Below are 26,427 nucleotides of genomic sequence, written 5' to 3'. Positions count from 1 at the left end.
ACAAATCACGAAAAGAAATCATAATTCTGAAACAAATTTAAGACATTAATAGTAAATCCCTAATTTTTTTAAGTAGGTAAAAATAAAATAAAAATTGCCAATTGCATCTTCAATGTCGTAATTATTCGGAAAAAAATTAATTAAAAATGTAATTGAAGAATAAGATTAATAAAATTTAAATACAATGAAACATAATTTTAGAATCAGTTTTATCGAAAGTTATAATAATTTATACTATTTTTTATTATTCTAACTAGATATATTATGTAAATCGTATTTAACTTAATTAAAAATTAATTAATTTGTTGTTTTACGCATGCAACATTAAAAAAAAATGAATTGTGTATCTAATTAAACATAATATGTACTAACAATAAGAATGAAATTCTAATGTATGTACGTAGAATAATTTTTATTCTTTATTAAAGCCACGCAAATATAGCAATTATATAATTTTCAATTATATATAATTACGTCCAATTCTCATTTTTCTTGTTCTAAAGAAGCTATTTATATTCTTTCCAAAATTGCAATACAAACAATAACACAAAATTGTAAATTATAGAGTTGTAATATACGGACAATGAAATATGTGAGCTTTTTGTTTTGATTGGAAAAGAAAAACACGGTTGCTTGTAATTAAAGCGCGTAAGCGTTGATCAGCGAGCGATTGGCGCGATTAGGTAATTCGAACCGATCGTTTGAGGTAAGGATGTAACGATCTGCATACGTAATGCAGTCTGGCGAAGCTTTCGTCGCGGCTGCGCTCGTAAAACGTCGCGTCCTCGATCTAGATCCACTCCGTCGATCGACAGAGCCGCTAAACGTCGCTAAAAAAGAATGTTAAAGCTCGAAAGAAAAATCCATTTTAAATTTTGAACGCCTAAAATGCTCTTATTTATTCCTTATTACATAAAGACGATAACGAATTAAATATATTTCGTCTCTTGGAAAAATGCCGCTAAAGTAATAATCCTATACGTCAAAAAATCTCAACAAAAATTATCCTAGTATTAAAATTTTTTGTTACTTCGAGATAAACATTTTTTTATTCTTTATTCGGATTACATATATTTGTTTATAATATTACATATATTTTTTCCCCTCTTCCTGATTTCAACATTGATTTTATTTTTCACTTACTTTTTTGCTTACATATCTCAGATGGTGAATCTGAAGAATGCTCTGGGCGCTGACGAGCTCACCGACAAGAAGGTCGGTCTCCCTCGCGCCCTTCTGGCGGAATTCTTCGGCACCCTGTTACTCAACTTCTTCGTCTGCGGTACCGTGGTGACCGAAAGTGTCGTCGCTATTAGCCTGTGCGTCGGTCTGGTGGTGGCGGTCGTAATCCAGACGATAGGTCATATCTCCGGGGGTCACATCAATCCGGCGGTCACGTGCGGTCTCGTTGTCATTGGCAAGGTAGTGACAGATTTTATATTAATATTCAATAAAAATTTCAGTATTTTTAACTTGCCCGTGTAGAAAATTCCTCTATAAAACACTTGATCTGTCTAAAAAACCTTCTATCTAAAATCGCTTTCAATCTGATATAATATATATGTCTATCATATGTAAACCGAGAATCGTTTATTATTCCGCAAATGAAATCTATCCTAGAAGAGCCCGAAGAATTCGATATCCCGCGATGAAAATCGATCGTCTTTGCGTCTATAAAGAAACAGAACTATCTGGACGATCAAAACAGATCCCAGTAAATTTTAAATTAACGCGTTAATAAACGCAATTAATTTTCAATATTAATTTTCATATTATCACATAAATGATTCTAGTAATTAAAAATCAATTGAGTATCGATGACTGAATTAATTATGTGGCTTATCCAATCAACTTGAACTATCTGTTCAAGTTCGTCTTCTTTTCTTGCCCAAATGTTTCCTGTCGGTTAATTACGGTAACAAGTAACAATTCTCGGTCGCAGGTACCAATTATCAGGGGTGTTCTGTACGTTGTGGCGCAATGCGCGGGCGCTATCGCGGGTTCGGCGATCATAAGAGCCCTTTCGGCCGACACGATGGAGGCTTTCCTGGGCGTGGTGAAGCTCTCCCATGGGATCACTCCGGTGCAAGGATTCGGCATCGAGTTCTTCCTCGCTTTGCTCTTGGTGCTGGTAGTTTGCGGGGCGTGCGACGCCGCTAAACCAGACAGCAAGGGCATCGCGCCCCTTTTAATCGGCCTGTCGGTCTCCGTCGGCCATCTCGCCGGCGTAAGTACTCCGATTCTAATCACAAAGACAGTTCCTACTTATTTTAATTATATTTTAAATATTTCAAAATAAATCTTAAAATTGAATTAAATTACAATTTCAATTTAATTCAAATCGAATTTAATTCGATTATCTTAATATAATACATTTATTTTGTATGAAAGTATTGAAGTTTAAAATTGTAAAATTAACTCTTTATTACTGTAATTGCTTTAAAGTCTTATTGTTAAATGTCTTATAGAAATTCAGGAGTTAATTCTGTTTTGTTTTCGTTATTATTTTACGTTTTTGTAACAATATTTTAATAATCAGATACCGCGAACGGGTGCGGGGATGAATCCGGCGCGTTCGCTGGGCAGCGCCGTGGTAATGGGCGTCTTCGACAATCACTGGGTGTACTGGGTGGGTCCAATTATGGGCGGTATTGCCGGTGCACTCATCTACGTGCATGCGATAGGACCTGCCAAGCAACCGGAAATACCCGCCAGGACTTACGCCTCCGTCGCCACCGACGAAAAGGAGGTACATCGTACCACAAGAATGTGAGATCACTTTCAGACACGAGTGGAAAATATCCTGTTGCCGAGATCTCATAATCAATTTCATCTCATTCTCAATTTTCCATAAATTTATTAAGTCTTAAATTTTCTTTAATTTCTGTTAGATAAATTTTCCAATTTTCTTAAACTTTTTAAATAATTAATAAAGAAACTATACATTTTTATTGAGTTCCTTGATTCTTTTAATAATTAATAATTAATCATTTATTTAATTTTTGGTAAACTCTTAATTCATGATTATTTAGATATTTCAATTTTTTCAACAAATAAAAGATTAAGTATTTACTAAATTAAGTATCGAGCTTTGGATATTTTTTTCAAATTGTCAGTGTCTGAAGGTGACTTGAAAATATTTTAGTTTCTAGATACAATGTAAGTCTGGCATCTTCCTATGCATTAACAAACGTTTAATCCGCATGAAAGTCGATCGCTGCACTGAAATACGCATTAACTTTCCACTTATAAATAATACTACCACTTATAAATAATAGATACTATTTACTAGAATTTCGATATTTTTTACTGGACTTTTCGGGAGCACAAATTCTTGTCCGATTCTTGCAAGGGGTACTCAATAAAAAAATTTATTCGTGCGTGCTCATAATGCATGATAGTAAAATGCGATAGAAATGCATTCTTATCTTCTGAAGAAAAACAGACTTTTTTTTTTTTAAGAAAAAGAATCTTTCGTTCAAGATAATTTTTCGTACCTAATTTTCATACAATCTTCACAACATTAAAAGAGTCGAAAAAAGAAAAACCATCGTTCAGAAACTTTTCAAGAAAACGATAGAATACAAGATATACTTGCTTTTATAACTATTTCGCGCTCTTTCTTCATTCTTTACAAAATCTCGCAACTATTTCGCACCGGAACTAAGTGCACCACTTTTGTCGGGATAAGAGACTTCCATTCTAAAGTCCACGATCGTCTCTATCCCACAGAGGTTCGAGTACATTGACAGCGGACGTGGCGGACTTTAAGATACGAAGATGCCCAGACGTACAAGAGCGATCTAGCGTTTCGCCCGTAGTATAGAACTATCGCAAAAAAAAAGAATTAAAAGAGAATAGCGAACATGAAAACATCCTTGTTTTACAGCTCCAGAATCTTGCCAGCAGGAAAAACGTCAGTCTCGCTTGACGCTCTTAACCGACTCTAACCGTCTTTCTCTGCCAACTCGCCAATCATCTTTTATCGTATATGATGTGATAAGAACTATCGGACAGCTTTTATATGTAAAAAGTACCGCACGTGTATTTCGAAACTGAAGTTTATATAAAATTGCTTTCTGATGGAGTGGTGTAAAAAAAAACACGATCGTGACGACGTCGATTTTCATTGATCCTTGAGGAGATAAGACGGATCTACGGGCGCAATCATTTGCATTTCAATTCGCTGACTTTAAAATAAAATGTACATTTTTTTCATAATTAGGTACAATTAGCAATTTTTAAAAGTTCAGCAAGAGAGGTATTAACGTAATTTGAAAATGCCTTTAATGCTAAATAATTCAAGGCATCATAGAAATATATTCACAAAGAGAATTAATGCGACTAAATGAATTAAATTGATAGATAAATTTCTCAAGAGAATTCCGTGCTTTATAAAATATTAAGGCATTAAGAGTCTCTCTCTCTCCTTTTTTTCTCTCTATAATTTTTTGCCAATTTATAACAATAATATCTTTCATTGCATAAATTAAACTTTTAAAAAATTTGATTATACGATAATGATATAGATCGTCCTGTAATCGTGAAAAATTCGAAAAGAAAGCCAAAGAGATCTTTTGTCACGAAGTAACGTTGCCGACATCTCATGCCACATTGAGTAACACATATATAGCCGTTTATTGCACAAGATGCATTTCGATAACACCTTTGATAATTATCGATCCACCCAACATTTGACTAAATTTTTCTGCACTTTAATCACAATAATACTAAAAAAAAATCATGCAATCTGCTTAAACGTCATAAGTATGTGAAGCAATTTCAAATTTTGGCATTTGATAATGTTAGTGAATGCATATCTGTTAACTTATCATTTCATATTATATACATATATGAAAAATCTTAATTCAACCTTTAATAATTTATCCTTATTTAGTTACTAATTAATAAATAACAAATCTTTTGCTTGCAAACAAGCAAGATTCGATCAGAGTATAGTTATCCATTATCTTTTTTAATAAATCATCGTTTTTTATTTGCTTAGTTATTTGTATGTTTTATTAATTTATGAGCTTGTGTGACTTTTCGATATTTTCGCAATTAGATTAACGCAAATGCATGCTCGTAATTATTTCGCGTAAGTTGATACACAGATGATCGTGTCTCGACATTTTTTACCCGATCATCGTAGATCTCTGAATCTTTTGATATGTTCACATGCACGAAAGCTTATTAAAAAAAAAATTGTAAGATATTTGATTAAAAACCACTAATTGCTTAAAAGCGTATCGTAAAAAACGCGACTGATTTTCAAGTAATCGTAACTTTTAATTCATCATATATATTTCATACCTTGGCAACAAAAAATATGCATTTCTCCCATAAATAGAATCAACAAGACAATATTTATATATTAATAATGATCATCAGAGAGTACGTATGTATTACTATCATAAATGTGACCGTTATATGTAATGTTGTATGGAATAAAATGTCTAAGTTTTTATATAAATCTGTCGAATTATTATTATCCTCTTGCCAATAATAAAACGCTACAATAATTGTTATACCTACTATATATAATATATAATTATGTAATAATTCTTACCTCTTTCTCCCTTTGAATTGCCTGTTTGGATATTAATTGTTGCTCGGAAGTGGATGGGATGGAGAAAAGGCGCAATAAATATCGCGGTGGACTTTTTACACTTACACACTTTTGTATTTCATATATAGTTCCAAGTATCTTGCAGAATATCGGGTAACCTACATGTTACCGTTTCAACTAGTTTAACGAAATAATTCTGTATATGATTACTGTAAACATATATCTATAGTTCATTATCTCTTATGTTCCCAACGTTATAAATGTGTTGACTTGCAGAATCAGAGTCCGTTGCACCAATAAGAAAACGAGAAAAAAAGGAGAAAAATAAATCTCGCGGTTTTAATATCCACAATTATTCTAAACGTATAATAGGAGCAAGCTCGAAGAAAAATTAGCGACTTGCATTTCAATCGACGTTAAAAACCGGTTACCTAAATCATTTGTTTCCGTGTTTCGGAAATGATAGCGTAATTATATAATTTAGAATAGTCAAATTACTCTAACATTTTCAGATTAAGATGCAGATGTCTTAATTACATTGAATTAAATAAGGTGTATATTATTCATCATAATTAAAAATCGTAAAAGTGACTTAATTGACTGAGGGGGAGGAGTGCCAGGCGAATGACAACCGTTGGTTGGTGCAACTGGCCCTGACTACGCACTAATCCTTAACGCTAAAAAAAGAAGACGAATTCGACGACTTTTCTTTTTTTTTTCCCTTTGTTTTGTCGTAGCAAAAGCGAACGTGCGCGAATGAGGAAACCGCCAGGAGAGACACGGTATGTACATATTTCTCACAGCTGTGATACAGTTCGCAAGTCGGTGCCAATAAAACCATCCGGTGGCTGACCATATATTTACAATTGACCTCTCATTGCGGATGTACCTAGTTGAACAACAATACGGGCGAAATAAAGGCGAGCATGTTAGGGATCGGAAACTCTTTCCGATCTAGAAATCGCTCTGTTCACCTCGAGAATTGGCATGAATCAAATTTTGCGATATCAAGGTAAATAAGATAAGATATGGCAGAACCAATAAGATACTTCAGAATGTTGCAACTTTCCGAGCTACTCCCAGGAAAAGCAATAAACATAATTGTATAGCTACGAGAAGGAAAGCTTTGAAATGTACATAATAGGTATCTCGATACGTGTTAAATAATTAAGATAATTCGTCACGTTCGCGCGGTAATGGTAAATGATACATGATTCATTCGAGTCATTTTTACCTTCGTCAAATCTATCATCTTCGGACAGAAAGAGGAGTAAAAGACATGTGAGAGAAATTTCGACGTGATCCTGAGAGGAGCGCGATCACCGAGCTTCGATATCGTCGAAGCGACTGAAAAAAAAAAAAAAAAAAAAAACCGTGTGTGCTTAAATGAAAGAAATGCAACGATATTCTTCTGTAAAAGCGTCCTCACACGATTGATTTAGTTTTAATATATGTATACACTGTAAATCCAAATAGCTCATTTTACATGTTTTGTTGCGTGTTAAATTAACACGTTTAATCGCATTAAATTAAAAGTTAATACGGTTTAGCTGTCCCAGATAGCCAAGTTGCCCGCAGGTTGCTGTCAATTTGCTTAAAACTGCTCTGCTAAGTTGCCTTCAATATTGAGGAAAGCGGCTTCCGATTTTGACTATTGGATTGCCGACTTTTATTGCCACCAAAACGGTTGCCAACAGATTGTGGCAACTTTTATGGCAATAAGTATACTACGAGCTTTCCGCTTGTTTGCGTAAGGTAATCGTTGTCTGCATAATGCTTTTAAGTTGCTCTAAACGAAATTACTGTTGTCCGGTGACAGCAATATGATGACAACTGAAGGGAAACTTATGCCAAACACTATTTCCTTTTTATGCCAAGGAATGCTTGGCTATCTGGGGTGTTAAATGACGTGATTTAAAACGGCAAGAAATGTGTAAGAAGAGCTTCAGTTAAAATGTCAAAATAACACACTTGGATTTGCAGTGTACGTTAACGGAATATATAAATGCTTGTTGCTGTCAGTTTAATTCGCCGAAATTCTCGTCGAGTCTTGCGCAATTGGAAATTAACGTTGCTATTCTGAATATCAATGATACTGTCGAAGTTACATTGCATTAGGATAAGAGAGACATTAGGACTTCATTTAGTATTTAAGAAAATAGATTAATAATTTTAATCAACGCTTTTTCATAATTATGTATATGGAAGTGAGAACTCAAGATGACTGAAGAGACAAAGTCAATTATAAAAGCTAACATTATAAGAGTCAACTAGAAAAGAATAAAATTTTTAGAGGTCTTGTGATGTTATATCAGTGTTCTAATATATTATTAAGTGTATTTATAATGTATAATATAATATATATTAATAATATGATATATAATTATAATATTTATAATATATATTATAATATTAATATATATTGTATAATATTATGCATTGTAATAATTAAAATAATAATAATAATAACGTGACTCTAATATATATGTATAATTCGAGAAACTTAATATTGTAATTATTATATAATAATAGTATATATATATATAAAGTAATTAAAGCTCGAATTATGCGAGTTGAATTCGATCCTTTTATTCCTTTAGCTGTGGCGCGTTTCAATTAAAAACCGTTTGCTATATACGGAAAATGCTCGCATACAGCTTTTTTATAGACAGGAATAGACGGGAATACATTACGCAAATGAGAGGTTTCTTTTTCGTACGTATATATACGTCCTATGGTATATATGCGTATTCTGCAGCTAAAGTGTTAAAACGATCTCGAGCTTTATTTTATATTAAATGACTCAAACTCAATTTAGGTACATGCAAAACCAATTTTAATAATGCAATTTTTTTTATACTTGCTTCATAATTGCAACGTTGTATTATTCTATTTTTTACTCAATCTCGATTACATGATATCAATAATACGGTCCACTGCCGGAACGTTAATATTGACGTCAACCAAACTGAACAGCGATTAATTTTGAATACCAAGTATCAAAATTAATTACCAATCGTGCGATAGACCTCAGAAATCTTACAGTGAATTCGAGAGCATGATTTTTACTTGGTGCAGCACCTCGGTCGAGCAAAAAAAAAAATAGACCTCCTTCAACCCTCCATCTGCGAGAGCTTGACCTCCAAGCTGTCCTGGCTGTCGTTCGTGTCGTTCAGATTGATAGTGTCGTTGCCCTGCGACAACTCGATGACGGAATCGCTCAGACTAACGGCCGTCGATTTCTGTACCTCCAGCACGTCGTCTGACGCTTCGAAAATCGAAGTGGTCTCGGAGAGGTCTTGATTGTCCAGCGTGATAGCACCGGAGTCCGGCTGACTCTCCTCCTGCACAGCGATCACCTGCGTCGGCTCTTCCATCTCGGAGTCCAGTTTGATCTCCGTCTCCTGCGCGACCTCAACCTCCATCGCCGTCTCCTCCTTAATGTTCTCCTCGTTCATCTGCATTATGTCTTGATCCACCACCAAATCCTGCTCGTCGACTTCCATCGCCGAGTCGGTCTTTTGTTTCGCGGACGCGTTCACGTCCGACGTAGTCGAAGCTGCGATACCGGAAATCTGCGAGAGGTTACTCAGAACCGTCTCCTGCATCTTCACCACGTTGTCGGTAGTCTCGAAAATGCTGCACAATTCGCGGCTCATCTCCTCCACCTCCGACGTATCGCTCGGCTTCACGATCATGTAACGCTTGTTCGAATACACCTTGTTGCTGGAGATCGTCGGGCCCTTCTTCGGAGCTGGCGTGGCGGTTGACGTAGTGTTGCTGCTGCTGCTGCTGCTGCCGCTCACCGTCGTTTTCAGCGTGCTCTGGACCTCTGTTTGAACATTTTCCAACGTCTCCTCCGCGACAGGATTCTCCTCTTGCTTCACCATAACTTGCTCCGTCTCGTCTTTTTCTGACCCTTGGGTCGGGTCACCCTTTGTCGTATCCGTCTCGTCATTGTACTCCCGCTCTTCGTCGTATATACTCTGTTTCCGTTTGACGAACACTCTCTTGAGCGGCAACTGCTGTTCATCCTCGGACTCGTCGTGTCGCTCCGGCAGCATCTCATCGATCGCCTCGTAATCCTGCTGCGCTTTCCTCGCTTGCAGCTCCTCGATCTTCAACCTCTGTTGCTCCACGCGCTTCTCCAACTGCTCCAGCTTCTCCTTGGTCTCCTGATCCTGCCCCTGGGCGACCACTTGCGTCTTTTTCGGAGCGGCCAAAACGGTGCTCTTTGGCGTGCCACCGCTGGACGACGCCAAGGTCTTCAGTTCGAATTTCTCGTTCAAAATAGCGTCCTCTGCTTTCTGACGTTGTTCCGCGGACTGCAACACCGCCTGTACCAGGTTCTGACTCTTGTCGAGCGGTCGCTTCACCACCACTCGCTTCACCACGTTGCCGGTCGGCAGTTTCGCCAGCTCCGCGGGATCTATCGTGGTACCGTCCGGATTCATGATAACTTCGCGAGTAGTGTCACCCTGGCGGATAATTCTACGAACGATCACTCGCTTGACCTTATGCGAGCCGGGAGTGCCGCTCAGGGAGATATCCCCTTCCTTGACAACGGGTGTACTGACTGCCGTCCCTTCGTTGCTGCCTCCTGCCGATTTCCTCAGCACAATTCTTTTAATCACCTTAACGGTGTTGACAGCCTTCGGAGCGGGTGCCGGGGTCTCCGCCTTGTCGCCGTCCTTGTGACTTTCCTGGGAAGCGCTCTGGGATCTCGTTACAGGTGCTAGCGACTCCTTAGACTGATCCTGGCCGGCGTTCTGCTGGTGCTTCAGCGGGATCTTGTGTTCCTTAAACACCGAAGCGACGATCTTCTGCACCTGCGCCTCGGTCTCATCCACACGGCCACTCTTGGAGCTTTCATCCTTAATCTGTGACGACGCGGAGCCTTTCGAGCTGCTTTGAGAAGCGGAGCTGGTCGGAGTGGTTTGTTTCGTGACCTTCTGCTCTTGAACGTCGCGACGCTGGATGGGCATCAGCGTCTTAATGGTCTTTTTCACCATATTGCCGTCTTTGCCACGCACGTATACCACCTTACGTTCCTCCTTCTCTGGTTTCTCGGGTTTCTCCTCCTTGTCTTCTCCCTCCTCCTCCTCTTCCTCCTCCTCCTCCTCCTCTTCACTCTCCGAGGGCTTCGGCGGCTTCGGCGGTTTCGGCAACTTCTTCACAATGTACGCCGGTGGCTCATAATCATCATCCCCGTCAGAATACTGATCCTCCTCCTCTTCCTCCTCATCAGAATCCAATTCAAGATTCTTCTTGGTGTCGGGCTGCAAGCCGTCCGGGCCCATTTTTTCACCTGCCTCAATATGCTGCTTGATATGAGTAACATAATCGGCACGATTGCGACAAGATTCTTGACAAACGTCGCAAGTAAGGCCCATCCCCGTGCGCTTCGTGTGCGTCAACTGGTGCACCTCCAGGCTTTCCTTACGCTTGAACGCCTTGCCGCAGTCCTCGCAAACGTGGCGCTTTTCCACCGAATGGGTACGCATATGTCTGGTCAAATGATGCGACAGTAGGAACGTGCGCGGGCACAATTTACACATGTACGGTCGATGACCAGCATGAGTAGACAGGTGGCGGGCCAGTTTCGTGCTGGTGTGGAAGGCCTCCTTGCAGTAATCGCACACGAACGTCTTATCTTCATTATGCAGCACCTCGTGCCGTTCCAGACCCTGCTTGTATTGGAAGCGCTTGTTGCAGATGTTGCACTGGAACGGCTTCTCCTTCTTGTGCACCGAGTCCTCGTGCTTTTCGAGCTCTTCCGTGGTGAAGAACTCGCGGTCGCAGTGCTGACAGGCGTACCGCGTTTCATCCCTATGTACCTTCTCGTGACGTTGAAGCAGATTCAACCGCGAGAACTGCTTCTGACAGATCGAGCACGAGTACGGTTTTTCCTCCGAGTGCGTGGTCATGTGCTTGCCTAAGTCGTACTTGGTGAAGAAGTGCCGCTCGCACTCGGTGCACTTGTAATTGCGGTCGCGATGCCCGCGCTGAATGTGCAACAAGAGAGCCTGACGCAAGGGAAACGTGCGTTCGCACTGATCGCATGCATGCACTCTGATCTCTCCTGGCTCTAATTTCCTGTCCTCCTTGATGTTGCTCACTTCCTGGTCACCCTCGCTGCCTCCGTCCTGCTCCTCTTCATAAAGATGCTCGCTGGCCTTCTCCCTCTGCTTTTCGTTTTGTCGCTCTCTTTCCCTCTCCCTCTCCCTTTCTCTGGTCTCACGTCTCTCTCTGGTGTCTCTGCTGTCGTTATCAAAGGTACGTTGCTTCTTAGAGACCTCATTCTGCGATCTCTCGGAAGATCTCTTATTGCCGATATCCGTCGGTGGATCGGTGGGGAGGGGCGGAAAGGGTCTCGGCAACACTCCAGACAGGGGGTAGTCCCTCAATGCTTCGTCGGCCTTCTTGCATTGCAGCTTGAATTTGTACGAGCGGTCCAGATTCCAGCGACACATGTTGCAGATCATCTGCGGCATCCCGTCCGCGGCGTACACCTATCGAGAACAAGACGCGGTGGATCGTTAGCGACGTGCTCAGCAGTTGGGGTTCCGGAAAGGAGTTTCTTCGGCGTTGGACATTCAGGAGTTGCAGGAGAGGTTTCGTTGGATTCATATGATCTTCGACTTTGCAAAGTTTTATAAATTCAAAGGTAAATATACTATAAATCTTGTAAATTACTTATGTTTATTTAAATGATATAAAACACTATAAGTACGTATAACTTCATTGGTTCAGATGCTTTATTTGGAAAAATTCAAGAAATAATGAAACATATCCATATATATCACATCTAAATAAAATATGGAATATATAAATAAAAATATATAGATTTAATAAAAAAAGCAATAATGGAAAAATAGAGCATAAACCGAGATAAACATTATTTTATTATATAATATTCAAAGAATGGAACATATATCAGATTCTTTTTTTTTATTTACTTATGCATAATACCCCTATATTTTTATAAGACTTCCATTTAAATAGAATTTGACACATAATACATAGCGTAATAAAAATCTAGAAACAAAATGCAATTTAATACAAGATATATGTATATATGGAAGGGTAAAAACCAGAGTGGTGTAAGTCAAATTTTTTTAAATATTTGACTTACACCTATGTATACAATATCTATGTATAAAAGAATAAAATGCAAAAAATATGTGAGTAGTTGAACATTAATTAATCTCTTTCATTTTATAAATAAAATATAAAATAACATAAAAATATATAGATTTAATTTTAAAAAGCAATAATGGAAAAATAAAGCATAAATATTATTTCTTATCTAATATTCAAAGAATGGAATATCAGATTCCTTTTTTTATTCACTTATGTATAATATCCCTATATTTTTATAGGACTTCCGTTTAAATAGAATTTGACATATAATACATGCATTCAATTTTCTATGTATCGCGTAAGTTTCCGTTTCCATTTAAATACGGAAAGACACGCGATAAATATTAAAGCAAACGTATATACGATTATACGAACAAATAAAATACTCCATCAACAAATCATTGGACAAAATTGATTTTACTTTATAAGACAGACTGGAATAAATTATTTTTTATTTAAACCGTTCATCTATTAAAATTTAAAATAAACTGTCGTCATGCTCCGAAAATTCCGGGGCTCCGGGTGAGAAAGAGAAATCCGGCGGGAAACGCAATTGTCAATCGAACGTCATCTCCACGCGATCACCGGAACCGCGACGCCGAAATCCGCATCCGGCCGGCAATATCACCGTCTATATTACCGATGTCGCCGCGCGGTCGTATTGCCGTATATCAACTTGCTCCGCGACACAACAAAAGCACCCCTCGGTAGCCCGCCCCTGCCCCTTCCGCCTCCTAATCAAATTCCCGCTGCGCGAACGGAGAGGCAAGCCGAGAACTCCGCACGAGTCGCGCCGAGTGCATGTTACCCGCGAGAGGAACTCCGGCCGGCGCGGCGGTGTCGGAGCCACCGCGCTCCGGCGGTCGATGCCGCCGACGGACGCCGACGGCCCGTTTGAGGGTATGTCGTTAGCGGCCGGGGGGGGGGGGGGGGGGCCACTCACCTCGATGGCGACGCAGGACATGATCTGCAGCGCGAGCGGCACCTGGAACGGCTTGTTAGGGTCGCGCTCGTAGATGAAGCTCAGCGGCTCCGAGTCCGACAAGCAGAAACGGCAGACGCGCCGCGAGCGCAGCGGCGTCGGCCTGTTCTCCATTCCGTCTGCCGGCGTCTCTTTTCGCCTCCTTCCTCTTCTTCCTCCTCCTCCTCTTCCTCCTCTTCCTCTTCCTCTTCCTCTCCGCGGTAGCGTGTTCCGATCTGCTTCTCGCGCTCACGCACGATGCTCGTCCCGCTTGGCAACCGCCGCGCGATTACGATTAACTACTCCGGCGGAGCAACTCTGCTGCCGCCCGACCACCGGGATCCGATCCGCGTACGAAATCCGTCGGACAACTCGCGCGGCCGCTACTTCGACTCACTCGTTAGTTGCTCGCTCGCCCGCTTCGCTTGGCTCGCTCGCTCACTCGCTCGACGACGCCGAGCGTCGGTAAGCGTCGTGGAACGTCGCCTCTTCTCACCGGGGAATAGCGGGTACGCCGCCACGGCGCTTTATAATGGCGGAAGAACGCGGAACAGGCTGGCCAAGCGCGCGTCGTCTCCGCTGCGTGGAGAAGACGCTGTCGTCAGCTTTTGCACAGTGGCGCCGGAGCAAACATCGCTCGGATGACACGTGGCGCGAACGAGCCGCGCGGTCGGTGAAGTGGAGAACGCGTTTGGCGCCGATTGGTATGGCGAGTTTAGTGCGACTCTTCGTGGAGAGATGGCGCGTCTATCCTCGTTGAAGACTCTACGTTGAAGCCTCCAAGATGGAGGCTTGGGAGTTGGGTATTCTTCTTTTTGCGCTCTTTTAATTTTTCTTTTTTTCTTTTTTGCATATAAATAAAATAATATTGATATATACACATTAAGGCTTTATAGGAAAAAAATATAGTACAAAAAGGAAAAGAGTAATACAATCGAAACGAATTATTTTTAGATTCATAGTAAAAAATTAATTGAGCTACAGCAAATTGAAAGAAGATAGAATTTTTTAAAAAATCCGCGTCTATTTTAAATAGAATTAAGACAGTTTTATTAAATGACAATTTCGAAGTGTGTAAAAAATTACAAAAGATAAATCTATTATAATAATATATGTTATTCATAAATTAAAGCATATTTTGATCAATGTCCTGCTTTGTTAATTTTGTACATTTTAAATGTGAAGAAATATATATGGTACTTGCATTGGACATTCCAGCTAGTTAAAAGACATAATTTTTCAGATCGTTAGACATATCTTTTAATATCTATTAAGCGTTTTTAAGACGTCTTATTTTAAAAGTTTCTGCTAGCTGGGATAATCGTAGATCGTAATTTTTCTAATAAAAGAGAAAAAAGTAAAAAAGGTTCTCTTGTTTTCTTTCTTTTCTTCCTATAACCATGCATTTAGCCGATTTAGCGCATCAACAATCGATCGCAGAAAATGACAAGGGAAAACATCGATTCTTAAGATCAAGTCCTTACTTCACACGCGTGTCTGTTTATGACACGTCTTTTTTTTTACGAAAGAGATGCACATTTTAATTTTGAATACCTTTCATATACCTTTTTAGATTTTGAAAATGTCACTTATTTTTTATAAGTAATTCTACTAGCGTATTGAAAAATGTGGCGATTTTTGCGTAAAGCGCAACAGCAACGCAATCGCGATCTGGACGCTCTTCGTCGGGATATCGACACGGACGTGCACGTTAAATTGGCGGGGGATCTACTGCAAAGTTTACAGGTGGATCTTGAACGGGGTTTATCTACGACCGTTGCGAAAAATCGCCTACGAGATCAGGGGCCAAACGCCCTGACTCCGCCGAAAAGAACTTTGAAGATTCAGAAGATCTTGCATCGATGCTGCGGAGGATTTTCCTTGCTCATATGGGTATAGCAATTTTCGAATGATTTGATCTTTCCTATTGCACATGCATTTTGGAAACAATGTTAATATTCAGGTATTTTTTTGAGTTAAGTGCCATATAACCTACAAAAAGACCATTCTATAAAGGTTGACGGCACGTTAAATATCTCAAAGAAAAAAACTGGGCCTTATAATCAAACTAGACAAAAAGAGAAAGACAAGAAAAAGAAAAATAAATGCATATATTATTTCACTATACAATTCCTTCTACGAGTTTACAGTCACGAGAATGTATTTTTATTTAATTTTGATAAATAATTGTTTATTCTTTCTATATAATTTTAGGTTTTAAATATATATAATAATATAATATAAAGTTAATTAATAATATAAGGTTCGAATTTTGAATTTTTTGTATCAGCATTAATTATACTTATCCATTATTTCTAAGATTATGTTAATTTTAAGCTGACATTTATTTTTATAGATCAATAAGTGACTTTATTTTCTTAAACTGTCATATGTAGGTATATTGCATGCATTTTAACTTAAGTTGAAAATTAATGATCAAATAAATACAGAAGAAGTAGATCAATTAAATAATTACCATAGATATGTTAATGTAAAGATTTTTCCATTTTGTAAAGAACTCATTAAAATATATTTAACTTCCAGGTGGGTGCCATTTTGTGCTTCGGCAACTACTTCTTGGAGTTGAAGACTTACGGCGAGGCTTCCGAGGATCACCTCTGGCTCGGTGTAGTCCTGATTGTGCTGATCGTGATCACCGGCGCGTTCAGTTACTATCAAGACTCCAAGAGCTCACGCATCATGGAATCGTTCCAGCAGATGGTACCGCATGGTGCCAAGGTTCTGCGAAACGGCGAGAGAAAGGAGCTGCTGGCGACCGAGCTGGTGACCGGGGACATTGTCCTGCTGGAGACCGGCGACCGGGTGCCCGCTGACATTAGGATCCTGGAATGTCAAGGTGAAGTGTGTCCTGCCACCACATCACACGTGGACTTCTTGTTTTCCTCAGAATGGAAAAAACAAGCCTTTCTCCTCGCGCGGACCTCGCGACTGAAATCCGCGACGATTTCTCACTTTATTCAATCTTTCGTCGAAAGAAAGTCGAGAGAAGAATTATTTGGGAAAAAAAAATAAACGCGAGATTATACATTATCGAAAAGAGATAAACACAAATTTTTTAACTTCTATATCTCCGCGATCAATTTTATTTTATTTTTTTTTTTAGAATTTTTAGATTTGGATGATTAAATTAATATTTTGTCAGAAATTAATTAGTACCGGCATGCATCAGATAACACTTTTAACTTGCATCGCAGTAAAGGTATTAATTATAAACTTAAGTTGTATTTAAGAGGAAATTTTGTAAAAATATAATGAAAATTCTAGATTTTATAGCTTATAGACATTTATTCTTTTTATTTTAACGAAGGTTTGAAGGTTGATAATGCATCGATTACGGGCGAATCGATACCATTGATACGAACGGCTAATATTCCGCAAACCGGAAGTGTTATTCAAGCGAAGAATATGGTATTCTTTTCTACAGACGTTGTCGAAGGTACACACTGTTTAAAGAAAAAATAAAAATACTTTTCTATAATATAATATAAGAAATCTGTTTCTCGTACAAACTGCAATTTATAGTTTAATTTCTAATAATGTTTAAAAATATATTATTTGAGTATTTTATTTTCTTATTTTAAAAAGCGTATTAAATTATTCTTAAATCTAGATTTAATAAACAATTTTTATCCAGTTATTAAAAATTGTTGCCAAATCTATCGTAACCAACATTGTTGCTACATTAAACATAATTATTTCTTAACAGGCAGCGGAAAGGGTGTTGTAGTGGCCTGTGGTGACCACACAGTGATGGGCAGAGTGGCCAAGCTGACTTCGAGATTGCCGGCCGCACCTACGCCTCTCTCCAGGGAGATACATCGCTTCATGAAACTCGTCTCGTGTTGGGCCATCTTCCTAGGTGTTTCGTTCTTTGTCATGTCCATGGCGATGGGCCACGACTGGATCGACTCAGTGATGTTTCTGATCGGCATTATCGTGGCCAACGTGCCGGAGGGCATTATCGCCACGATGACGGTCAGCCTGACCTTGACCGCCAAGAAGATGGCCAGCAAGAATTGCCTGGTGAAGAATCTCGAGGCTGTCGAGACTTTGGGATGTACTGCCGTTATTTGTAGCGACAAGACCGGCACTCTCACGCAAAATAAAATGACCGTACGATTCCGTTTCTCCTCTTGCGAAAATCTACTGCAGAAGTACCTATATTATTTGTAGATCTGCTCGCGTTTAGTTCCTTCCGTTTTTTTTTGCATTTTTTTTTACTTTGTTACAAACGTGTACATATATATAATTGTAACATTTTATGTATTTACATTTTATAATTATGATTTATTATTATTTAGTTATAATTAATTATTATTCCATTATTTTATGATATATATTCATATATTATAAAACCTTTTATTAACGTCTACATGTGTTTTTTTTTATCTATTCGTTTTCGATATTTTTTTTTGCAACGAATGAGAATTATACAATACTGTTCTTTTTTTATGTAAGTTATGCTTCTGTAGCCTTCACATTGATCTTTTAAACATTTTTACTTTGATCGAATTTCTTCGCGATTTTAGGTGCGACACGTGTGGTACGACGGTCAGCTGCTCGAGGTGATGGCGTCGGATACATGGCGGAAATACGCCAACAACCCGGGTTTCGAAAATCTGGCCAGGGTAGCGAGTCTCTGCAATCGCGCCGACTGGGCATTGATGCCCGAGGACAAACCCTTGCTGCCGTTGAACAAAAGAAAAATCCTGGGAGATGCCTCGGATGCCGCTTTACTGAGGTGCATGGAGGTCCTTGTGAAAGGAGGAGCTGATTCCTTCAGGAAGGATTATATCAAGGTAAATGAGCCTAATTAAGTCTTCTGACTAAAAGATTAGAGAAAATTCAGAATTAAATTTAACATTTTAATTGTAAATTTAATGAATTGAAAATTATTACTTTCAAATTTTAAAATTTCTAATTTCTAATCTTATTTGGAAAATTTTATCAAATTATACATTTACATTTATTTTAATATAAATTTTATCTAAAAATCATGAATTTTCTCTATGCGTGTTATTAAAACAAAAATAAAATTATTATTAATAGTTTGTGGTTTGAACAAGAGAACATTTAGATGTAATTAATCAGAACTTAATGTTTAGATATTGGAGATTCCCTTTAATTCAACTGACAAATTTCAAGCGAATGTGCATTTATTTCGCGACAAGTATTTCATATGCTTCAAGGGCGCTCCCGAACGTGTCCTCGAACGTTGTTCGACGGTAGCGTTCGGTGACGAGACTAAGGCTTTGAACGAAGAGACAAGGACAGCGTACACAGAATCTTGTTATATCCTGGCGAATAACGGAGAACGCGTTCTCGGCTTTGCCGATCTTGAGCTCTCAAACAAGGCCTTCCCCGTGGGCTATCACTTCGAGGCCGATCCTCCAAATTTCCCCCTTGAAAACTTGAGATTGGTATCTCAGTTCGCATTTTATTTCTCTGAATTTTATTATTAAACATGGACTATAAATTAGTTATCATGAGATCATAAGAGTTTGAAGTCTTTGAATATATAATAATTTAATTTTTGCAAAAAAGAAAATTCAACAAAATCGAAGAATAATAGCCGTATTCATAGTCCTTCCTTGAGGAATAAGGATTCCTTGTTCCTTATTAGTTATTCTACATTTCATTAACCTTCCTTGATCGATCAAGGAACCTTAAAATTTATGAAGTGTAGAATGAGGAACAAGGAATCTTTACTCAAGAAAGGACTATGAATACGGCTATAAGATTTAAAAACCTTAAATAATGAAACTCAATTTTTGGGACCAGGAATGTTTCTTATTGTTAGCACTCAAAAATAGCTTCAAGATTTAATTTTTCTCCCAAGATTTTGAATTCGATATTTTTCTATACTAGTATTTTTTAGATTTTATTATTCAAGTATTTTAAATACAATTCTTGGATTTTAATTTTTCTTTGGCAATTATTTTCTAAATCAACAATATTAATTTTTTTTATCGATAGATCGGTCTAGTAGCCATGATGGATCCACCGCGGCCAACTGTGCCTGATGCCGTGTACAAGTGTCGTTGCGCCGGTATCAAGATCATCATGGTCACTGGTGATCATCCCGACACCGCCAAAGCGATCGCCAAGTATGTCGGCATCATTACCGATGACTATGATAATTCCAACAGCGATGCCAGGAAACGATACATCGTGGTGACAGGTGCGCAGCTGCGAGACCTGTTACCGGAACAACTGGACCAGCTTATCAGGCGATATCAGGAGATCGTGTTCGCCAGGACGTCGCCGGTGCAAAAACTGCAGATCGTCGAGAGCTGCCAGCGATTGCATCTGATCACTGCAGTTACCGGCGACGGTGTCAATGACTCCCCGGCCTTGAAGAAAGCCGACATCGGCATCGCTATGGGTATCACAGGTGACCTGAATTTTTCTATAAAAATATTTTCCTAAAGAAAAATATATATCGACGACAAAGTTTCTAAAAGATACATCTAAATGTTCCTGTTGCTTTTAAGGAAATATCGTGGTTCTTTAATTCAAGTAAATAATAGCTGTCACGACGATCTAGTCTCTAATTGTGATCGCCAGGATCCGATGTGAGCAAACAAGTGGCGGACTTAATATTGCTGGACGACAATTTCGCGTCGATAGTAACGGGCATCGAGGAGGGCCGGCGGGTATTCGACAATCTCAAGTCGAGCATCGCGTATACTCTAGCGAGCAACGTGCCGGAAATAACGCCTTTCTTAGCGTTCATCGTTCTCGGAATTCCTCTGCCAGTCGGTGTGATCTGCATCCTATGCATCGATCTGGGGACGGACATGTGGCCGGCGGTCGCCTTGGCTTACGAGAAGTCCGAGTCCGATATAATGTTGAGGTATCAAATATAACAAAGTTTTCCCACATATTACACAAAATCATGAAGGCTAACATTATGAAAAGAAATTTGCTCTAATAGTAGTCTCTAAATTATAAATACTTAAAAAATTAAAGCTCTTCGCAAAAAAAATAATTGAAGTAATGAAACTCTATTTCTTCATTCGATTTAAAAGTAAATTTTAGCTAAATTAGCTAGAATTTAGTTCAAGGTTCGGTTATAAAGACGTTTGAAGTAGAATATTATACAAATTGCTAAAATATTTAAATATCTAATTCCATCTTCTTTCACTTCTTGAATATTTCAGGAAGCCCAAAATACCCCAGAGTGACCATTTAGTCAGCCGGCGGCTGATCTTCTTGGCGTACGGTCAGATCGGCGTGATTGAGGCGTGCGCGGGTTTCTTCACGTATTTTGTGGTGATGGCAGAGCACGGTTTCCTGCCTAAAAGATTGTTAGGTCTAAGGTCACAGTGGGATAGCCCGGCAGTAAACGACCTGGAGGATAGTTTCGGACAGGAATGGACGTACGAACAGCGCAAGATCCTCGAGTACACCTGTCATACCGCCTTCTTTGTCAGCATCGTGATCGCTCAAGTGGCGGATGCAATGGTCTGCAAGACTAGACGCAACTCGTTACTACGCCAAGGTATGGGCAACTGGGCCCTGAATCTGGGCCTGCTTCTTGAAATCGCCCTGGCCTGTGTAATCTGCTACGCGCCCCACATGGACCGCATCCTGAAGACGTATCCCTTGAAGCCAGAGTGGTGGCTACTCGGAGTGCCGTACGCCATCATAATATTAATTTACGAGGAGTTGAGAAAATGGTGGATTAGAAGAAATCCAGGTGGCTGGTGGGACAGAGAAACTTCGTACTAGGTGAGATGGATAAAGAGAAGTCTCATAAACAAAATAAAGATTAAAAAATGCAAAGCCATAATTAATTTCATCTTCTTAAAAATTTGAGAAAGCTAAGTTTAGAGTTGAGATCTTAAAACAATTAAATGAAATTAATTAATGATGGAAAGAGTTAATTTCTAAATTCAAGTATATTTATAAAAATTTTAGTTGTGTGTTTAAACTGAATAACTTATAGATTTATTTTTATGTTGTTGAAGGATGAGAGATATATTCATATTGTATTCTTATATATTGCACCAAGATGTAAAAAAATAGTTTCGTAAATAACGACCTTTAACGGCTCTCTACTCGTGACTCTTTGGAATCACGCTGGAATAACCCTTCACTTTTCTAAATAAATTACCGCAAATATATATATATATATATATATATATATATATATATCTCATAAAATGTGTGCAAAACAATTGAATGGGTTACATTATTGAATCTTAGATGCTAAACATAAGAAAATATTTAAATATTTTAACATTTAGAAACAAAAAGTAACAAGAATTGATTTTATATTAATACATATTTTACTGTTATGTGTATTTCATATATTTAAAAAATATTATTTTGTAAATTGTTATTATTAATATTACAATTATTTAAGAGCAACAAAGTAAAAATATAAATTAATAAGCACAATGCACAATATGCACATATGATTATATTTAGATACAAATTGTTATTTAAAAAGATTTTTAAAAAATAATATTTTTTTTGAATGAAACTCATTATAAAACAGTGTTATTATTGATTGAGCAGTATTATCACGTCCCGAAATTTTTACGCGGCAGGTAACAATACGCAAAGACGAAAACTGGAAACATTAAGGGAAGAAACTGGAATTTCACGTTGTTTTCTCGGCGTGTGGAAGACTTTGGTATGCTAAAAATATCTCGCAGGTAAATATAAAGTTACCAGAAAATCTTGATTTTCGCGAGATTGTGCACTGTTTTCGTAGCGCACATCCTCCTTTTATATATTTTACTTTAAATTTTTGCTTCAAACTTTACAATTATTGTAATTTAATTTAGGTTTATCGAAATTTGAGCGTATCAATTCGTTCTATATGTGATACATGAATAATTATATAAAACGCATAAATAATTACAAGTGCACCATGGAACTAATTATAAAATATATTAATTATACATATAATATATATACACACGCAAGTATGTATTGGGGATTACATTAAAATCGCTGACAAAGGTTTTGCCGATAGCATTCACACTATTTCGAAATAATTTTGACGAAAAGTTATTATTCCTGATATGCGAAAGTCAGTAAATATATTGACAAGTGTTTATTTAACAAATACAACGTAAACAATGTCAGCAAAAGCCTCATCGGTGATTTTAACGTATCTCGTACGCTACATATACGCAATTTTCTAATATGCAATTTTATATGTAATTTCAGACGAGCTGAAAATTGATGTGTACATGCATATGTGTACATATAGAAGATTGTCGATTTTCCCCCCATAGACTCTCTACGTGAACCGCAAGTGTTGTAATCTCGGATGAAGTGGGGGCCGCATATAAGACCCCGACGTTTGAAGGGGCCCAGTAGTCTCTAGTCATCGATACGACCGCGTTACTACGACTGGATCATTGCACATAGTGACGTCATTCTTTTTCTCTCTTTCTCAATCGGCGCCCATTCTTCGTCAGGATGAAGACGATAGTTCTTCTCCTGATCTGTTTCGGTGAGCTCTTATCATGATCTTTATCAGTTCAAGACAAAACCGAGTGGCTAACACGAGATCCGAAATAAAGCTGAATTTTTCAATACCTTTTTGGAATTTTTTTTATACGTAAAAGTGTTACGATAGAATCTGTTTATCTTTGCTGTGCACGACCATTTTATCTTTTCTATTTGTCAATTTCAACTAGATAAAAAATTTGCAGTATTGAAAAAGTGAAAACTTTTTAATATTTGCCATATGTGGGACATATATACGTTGGTAAAAACTTATCAAAAATCCGCGTATTTTATAAATTTATTTATGTACTATTAATATAAAATGAATAAAATAGTTAAGAAATATATTTATCTTTAATTTATTTATGAAATATATATATTATTATAGAAAAAACAACATGTTAATTTGTATTATATATTATGTTAAATTTCTATTTTATTTAATTCCTGTTCTTTACTTTCTATATTAGTTATAATAGATAAGTAAGTTTAATATAATTAAAAGTAAATTAAAAAGTAAGTTAAAAAATATAGGTAAAATAATAATCGGGGAAGATAATTCTTTCGGGAATTGACGCGTCTGTCCGAGATCGTTTGCATCTACTTGTCCGGTTAAACTGTTTATATCGGAATCGAAGTCCGCTAACAGCGCGCTCGAAAGCTATCAGACCGAGCCGATTAAGCGACATTTAAGTTGTGGACGACCGACCGACCGAGCGTATACGTACGGGAGCTCGGCCACTTTCTCACTTTCTTCGCTCGCGCTCGCGAGGTCGACCGGCATATCTTCAGGGACGCAGACGACGTGCCGCCTTGAAAACGTGCCGAGGGACCAGTCGACCCTCTACCTCAACACGTTCACTCTTGTTTTCCTTAATTTTTTTTTCTTTACTTCGCTTTGTTTTCTGCTTTGCTGAACAACTAATGACGCAAAGCAGTCCGAACAAATTTGAAGGTTTTAACCCATAGAAATCTTTAAAGATTTGTTATAACGAAAATGAGACTGAAATTTTCCATATAATCGCATAGTTATCCGATAATTTTTTCTCCCAAAAAGATTTCTCAGTTATAACAGAAACTGATCCATTAAATAAGTATAAAATGCACTGGGTACTTCTTACGACTCAGCGCTGATAAAATAATATCGAGACATGATCAAAAATGCTAAAAAATTCAATTAGAGTTCTTTTTGTTCTTGTTAATATATAATTTCTCATTTATATTATATTTTAATATAAAATTTTGTCACAGGAGCTGCCACTGCTTTGACGAGGAAACAAGAGGCCGCTGAGCAAAGCCGTCGGAAGGTCGCTTCGGCCACGACGGCTCCGAAGAAAGAGGAGCCAGTGGAGGAATACGACGATGACGAGCTCCAGGACCAGTGTCCGGAGCCCAACGGATACTTCCCGGACGCGGAACAATGCGATAAATATTACGACTGCCGCGACAACAAGATAACGGAAAAATTGTGTCCCGATGGTCTCGTCTTCAATGATTTCAGCCCGCAGCACGAGAAGTGCGACTTGCCGTTCGGCATCGATTGCTCAAAGAGACCCAACAGACGTAAGCGAGCTCCTCTGTTGTTTATACATCGTGCAATGATTCACGAAATCGATCAAGTGCTTCGAGAGCATTATTTAAAAAATTTTAATATTGCGTGTGCATTCTTTCAGTAACACATAATTTTTTCAAACCTTTATTTTACATAATAACTGCTTTTGGTTATATTGAAAGAATTTTATACTTTTTAATTACTCCATTTTTATATATCTACTCCTTTCCGTAGAAAAGCCACAACCGTCATCACACTGTCCCCGCATGCACGGCTACTTCGCCCACGAGGACCCCAGGAATTGCAATACCTTCTATTACTGCGTGGAGGGCAAGTTCAACATGATCACTTGTCCGGACGGTCTGGTCTTCTCCGAGAAGACCGGCATCTGCAACTGGCCGGATGAGGCGCAAAAGAAGGGCTGCGGCTCCCGCGAGCTCTTCAACTTCACCTGCCCGAAGGTCGACGAGTCCGTGGCTGCGACGCATCCGCGTTATCCCGACACCGAGGACTGCCAGTACTTCTATGTGTGCGTCAATGGTGAAGTACCGAGGCGAAGTGGATGCAAACTCGGCCAGGCGTTCGACGAGCGCAGTGGAAAATGCGACTGGGCCAGAAAAATACCCGAATGGTACGAATTATATAGCGAAACTTGAATTTTATTATTAAGGAGCATGAAATTTATAAGTAATAACAAGTTTATATAAAATTGATATAAGTAATCAGAAATATATGCAGATGTCAAGTATTCTGAGCAAAAAATACATTTAAGTAAAAAACTAAGTCAAACTTAATCCCCTTATTAAAGACATTAAAAATTAAACGCATTAAAAAAGATAAAAAACTTGAATAATAAAATATAGATTTATAATTTAAATTATGACATACAATCAAAAACAGAGCAATTTTTTCTTATAAAGAGAAGAAGGAAATTTATTTGCACGTTATTTTCAGAGTTGCGCGTCTCTTTTATGTACATCAAATTCATCGAAAGATTAAAACAGTTTAATTTAAATACAGCTTACGCCACTTTACATATTCCTCCTCTCATTTATCATTAAACATATGTCTGAAGCAAATAATTTAATTGCAGCAAAGACTGGTACAAAGGTCAGCTGACCGACGAAGAATTAGACGCCTTGGAGAATCCACCGCCCAAACCCAAGCCCACCGGTGGACCAAGCAGAAGAAAAAGCAGCAGACCGACCATTTAGGGTCAAGATGTTAGATTAAGCATGCAGGTTTTTAAGTCTTTATTTCTAAACCGCCCTATTGTATAATAAACTTATCTTTACTACAAACACATGTCTTTCAAAATATATTCCGTCATAAATCCTGTCTTCGAAATAAGTTGCTTAGACAGATGATACATCGTATAAATCTAGCTTTAAACAGTTTAGAAAAAGTAAGTAAGCTGTTAATTCTGAAGAAAATTATTCGAAGTCTTTGCTCGTCGGTATCCCGGTGACATTTTTACATTTTTATTTAATTAATACATTATATTACATTACTATTATTTATTTATTAATATCCGTGTTAAGGTTTTCAGCTTTTTTTATTTTTGATGATGATAAGCCTATTTGCAAAAAATTCGCAAGATTTCCTTAAAATCTGGAATCGGAACTCTTCCGCAATAAATTCAGATCGTGTCTTAAATTTACGTGAGCGGTGAAAGTACTCGTACGATATCGATCGACATTCCTCGCATTT

The 26,427-nt window shown here is 38.1% G+C and overlaps 4 protein-coding genes across 6 annotated transcripts in view; 3 read left to right on the top strand and 1 right to left on the bottom strand.

The window, feature by feature from the left end:
- LOC139779139 (aquaporin AQPAn.G) overlaps nucleotides 1–5,473 on the top strand; it is a 28,731-nt gene extending 23,258 nt beyond the window's left edge. For 2 of the 3 annotated variants that reach the window (XM_071717395.1, XM_071717397.1), the window contains exons 2-5: nucleotides 1,165–1,422; nucleotides 1,943–2,227; nucleotides 2,540–2,749; nucleotides 3,890–5,473. In XM_071717395.1, coding sequence (XP_071573496.1) covers nucleotides 1,165–1,422; nucleotides 1,943–2,227; nucleotides 2,540–2,749; nucleotides 3,890–3,931 — 795 coding nt within the window. In that variant the 3' untranslated portion in view covers nucleotides 3,932–5,473. Of the gene's footprint in view, nucleotides 1–1,164; nucleotides 1,423–1,942; nucleotides 2,228–2,539; nucleotides 2,750–3,732 lie in introns of all 3 variants that reach the window. The other variant, XM_071717396.1, reaches the window with a different exon arrangement.
- A 185-nt stretch (nucleotides 5,474–5,658) lies between these two features.
- LOC139779137 (uncharacterized) lies at nucleotides 5,659–14,210 on the bottom strand. Its single transcript, XM_071717393.1, has 2 exons — nucleotides 13,656–14,210; nucleotides 5,659–12,081 (listed from the first exon to the last, which is right to left on the bottom strand). Exons 1-2 carry the CDS (start codon nucleotides 13,806–13,808, stop codon nucleotides 8,683–8,685), a joined length of 3,552 nt encoding a protein of 1,183 aa, XP_071573494.1. The 5' UTR covers nucleotides 13,809–14,210; the 3' UTR covers nucleotides 5,659–8,682.
- Nucleotides 14,211–15,299: 1,089 nt separating this feature from the next.
- On the top strand, nucleotides 15,300–23,510 carry LOC139779143 (sodium/potassium-transporting ATPase subunit alpha). The gene is made up of 11 exons (XM_071717406.1): nucleotides 15,300–15,566; nucleotides 16,218–16,530; nucleotides 17,002–17,130; nucleotides 17,401–17,807; nucleotides 18,224–18,493; nucleotides 18,800–19,114; nucleotides 19,671–20,088; nucleotides 20,262–20,550; nucleotides 20,858–21,428; nucleotides 22,253–22,360; nucleotides 22,881–23,510. The coding sequence occupies exons 1-9, from the start codon at nucleotides 15,300–15,302 to the stop codon at nucleotides 21,426–21,428; spliced, it is 2,979 nt and encodes a 992-aa protein (XP_071573507.1). The 3' UTR covers nucleotides 22,253–22,360; nucleotides 22,881–23,510.
- Nucleotides 23,136–25,931, top strand: Cpap3-b (cuticular protein analogous to peritrophins 3-B). Its single transcript, XM_071717425.1, has 4 exons — nucleotides 23,136–23,169; nucleotides 24,417–24,728; nucleotides 24,952–25,348; nucleotides 25,811–25,931. Exons 1-4 carry the CDS (start codon nucleotides 23,136–23,138, stop codon nucleotides 25,929–25,931), a joined length of 864 nt encoding a protein of 287 aa, XP_071573526.1.
- Nucleotides 25,932–26,427: the final 496 nt, after the last annotated feature.

Source organism: Temnothorax nylanderi, unplaced genomic scaffold, assembly GCF_030848795.1.
Source record: "Temnothorax nylanderi isolate EJ_2023f unplaced genomic scaffold, tnyl_v1.0 TNYL_tig0212_pilon, whole genome shotgun sequence".
Lineage (NCBI taxonomy): Eukaryota > Metazoa > Arthropoda > Insecta > Hymenoptera > Formicidae > Temnothorax > Temnothorax nylanderi.
The sequence above is the reverse complement of the archived record's forward strand: the minus strand, read 5'-3'. Positions and strand labels throughout refer to the sequence as shown.

Coding starts and splice junctions, on each gene's coding strand:
- LOC139779137 (XM_071717393.1), bottom strand. CDS start 13,808: ATGGAGAACAGGCCGACGCCGCTGCGCTCGCGGCGCGTCTGCCGTTTC. Junction 12,082..13,655: donor TGTCCTGCGTCGCCATCGAG/GTGAGTGGCCCC, acceptor TGTTCTCGATAG/GTGTACGCCGCGGACGGGAT.
- LOC139779143 (XM_071717406.1), top strand. CDS start 15,300: ATGTGGCGATTTTTGCGTAAAGCGCAACAGCAACGCAATCGCGATCTG. Junction 15,567..16,217: donor GATTTTCCTTGCTCATATGG/GTATAGCAATTT, acceptor TTTAACTTCCAG/GTGGGTGCCATTTTGTGCTT. Junction 19,115..19,670: donor CCCTTGAAAACTTGAGATTG/GTATCTCAGTTC, acceptor TTTTATCGATAG/ATCGGTCTAGTAGCCATGAT.
- Cpap3-b (XM_071717425.1), top strand. CDS start 23,136: ATGAAGACGATAGTTCTTCTCCTGATCTGTTTCG. Junction 23,170..24,416: donor TCTTCTCCTGATCTGTTTCG/GTGAGCTCTTAT, acceptor ATTTTGTCACAG/GAGCTGCCACTGCTTTGACG. Junction 25,349..25,810: donor GCCAGAAAAATACCCGAATG/GTACGAATTATA, acceptor ATTTAATTGCAG/CAAAGACTGGTACAAAGGTC.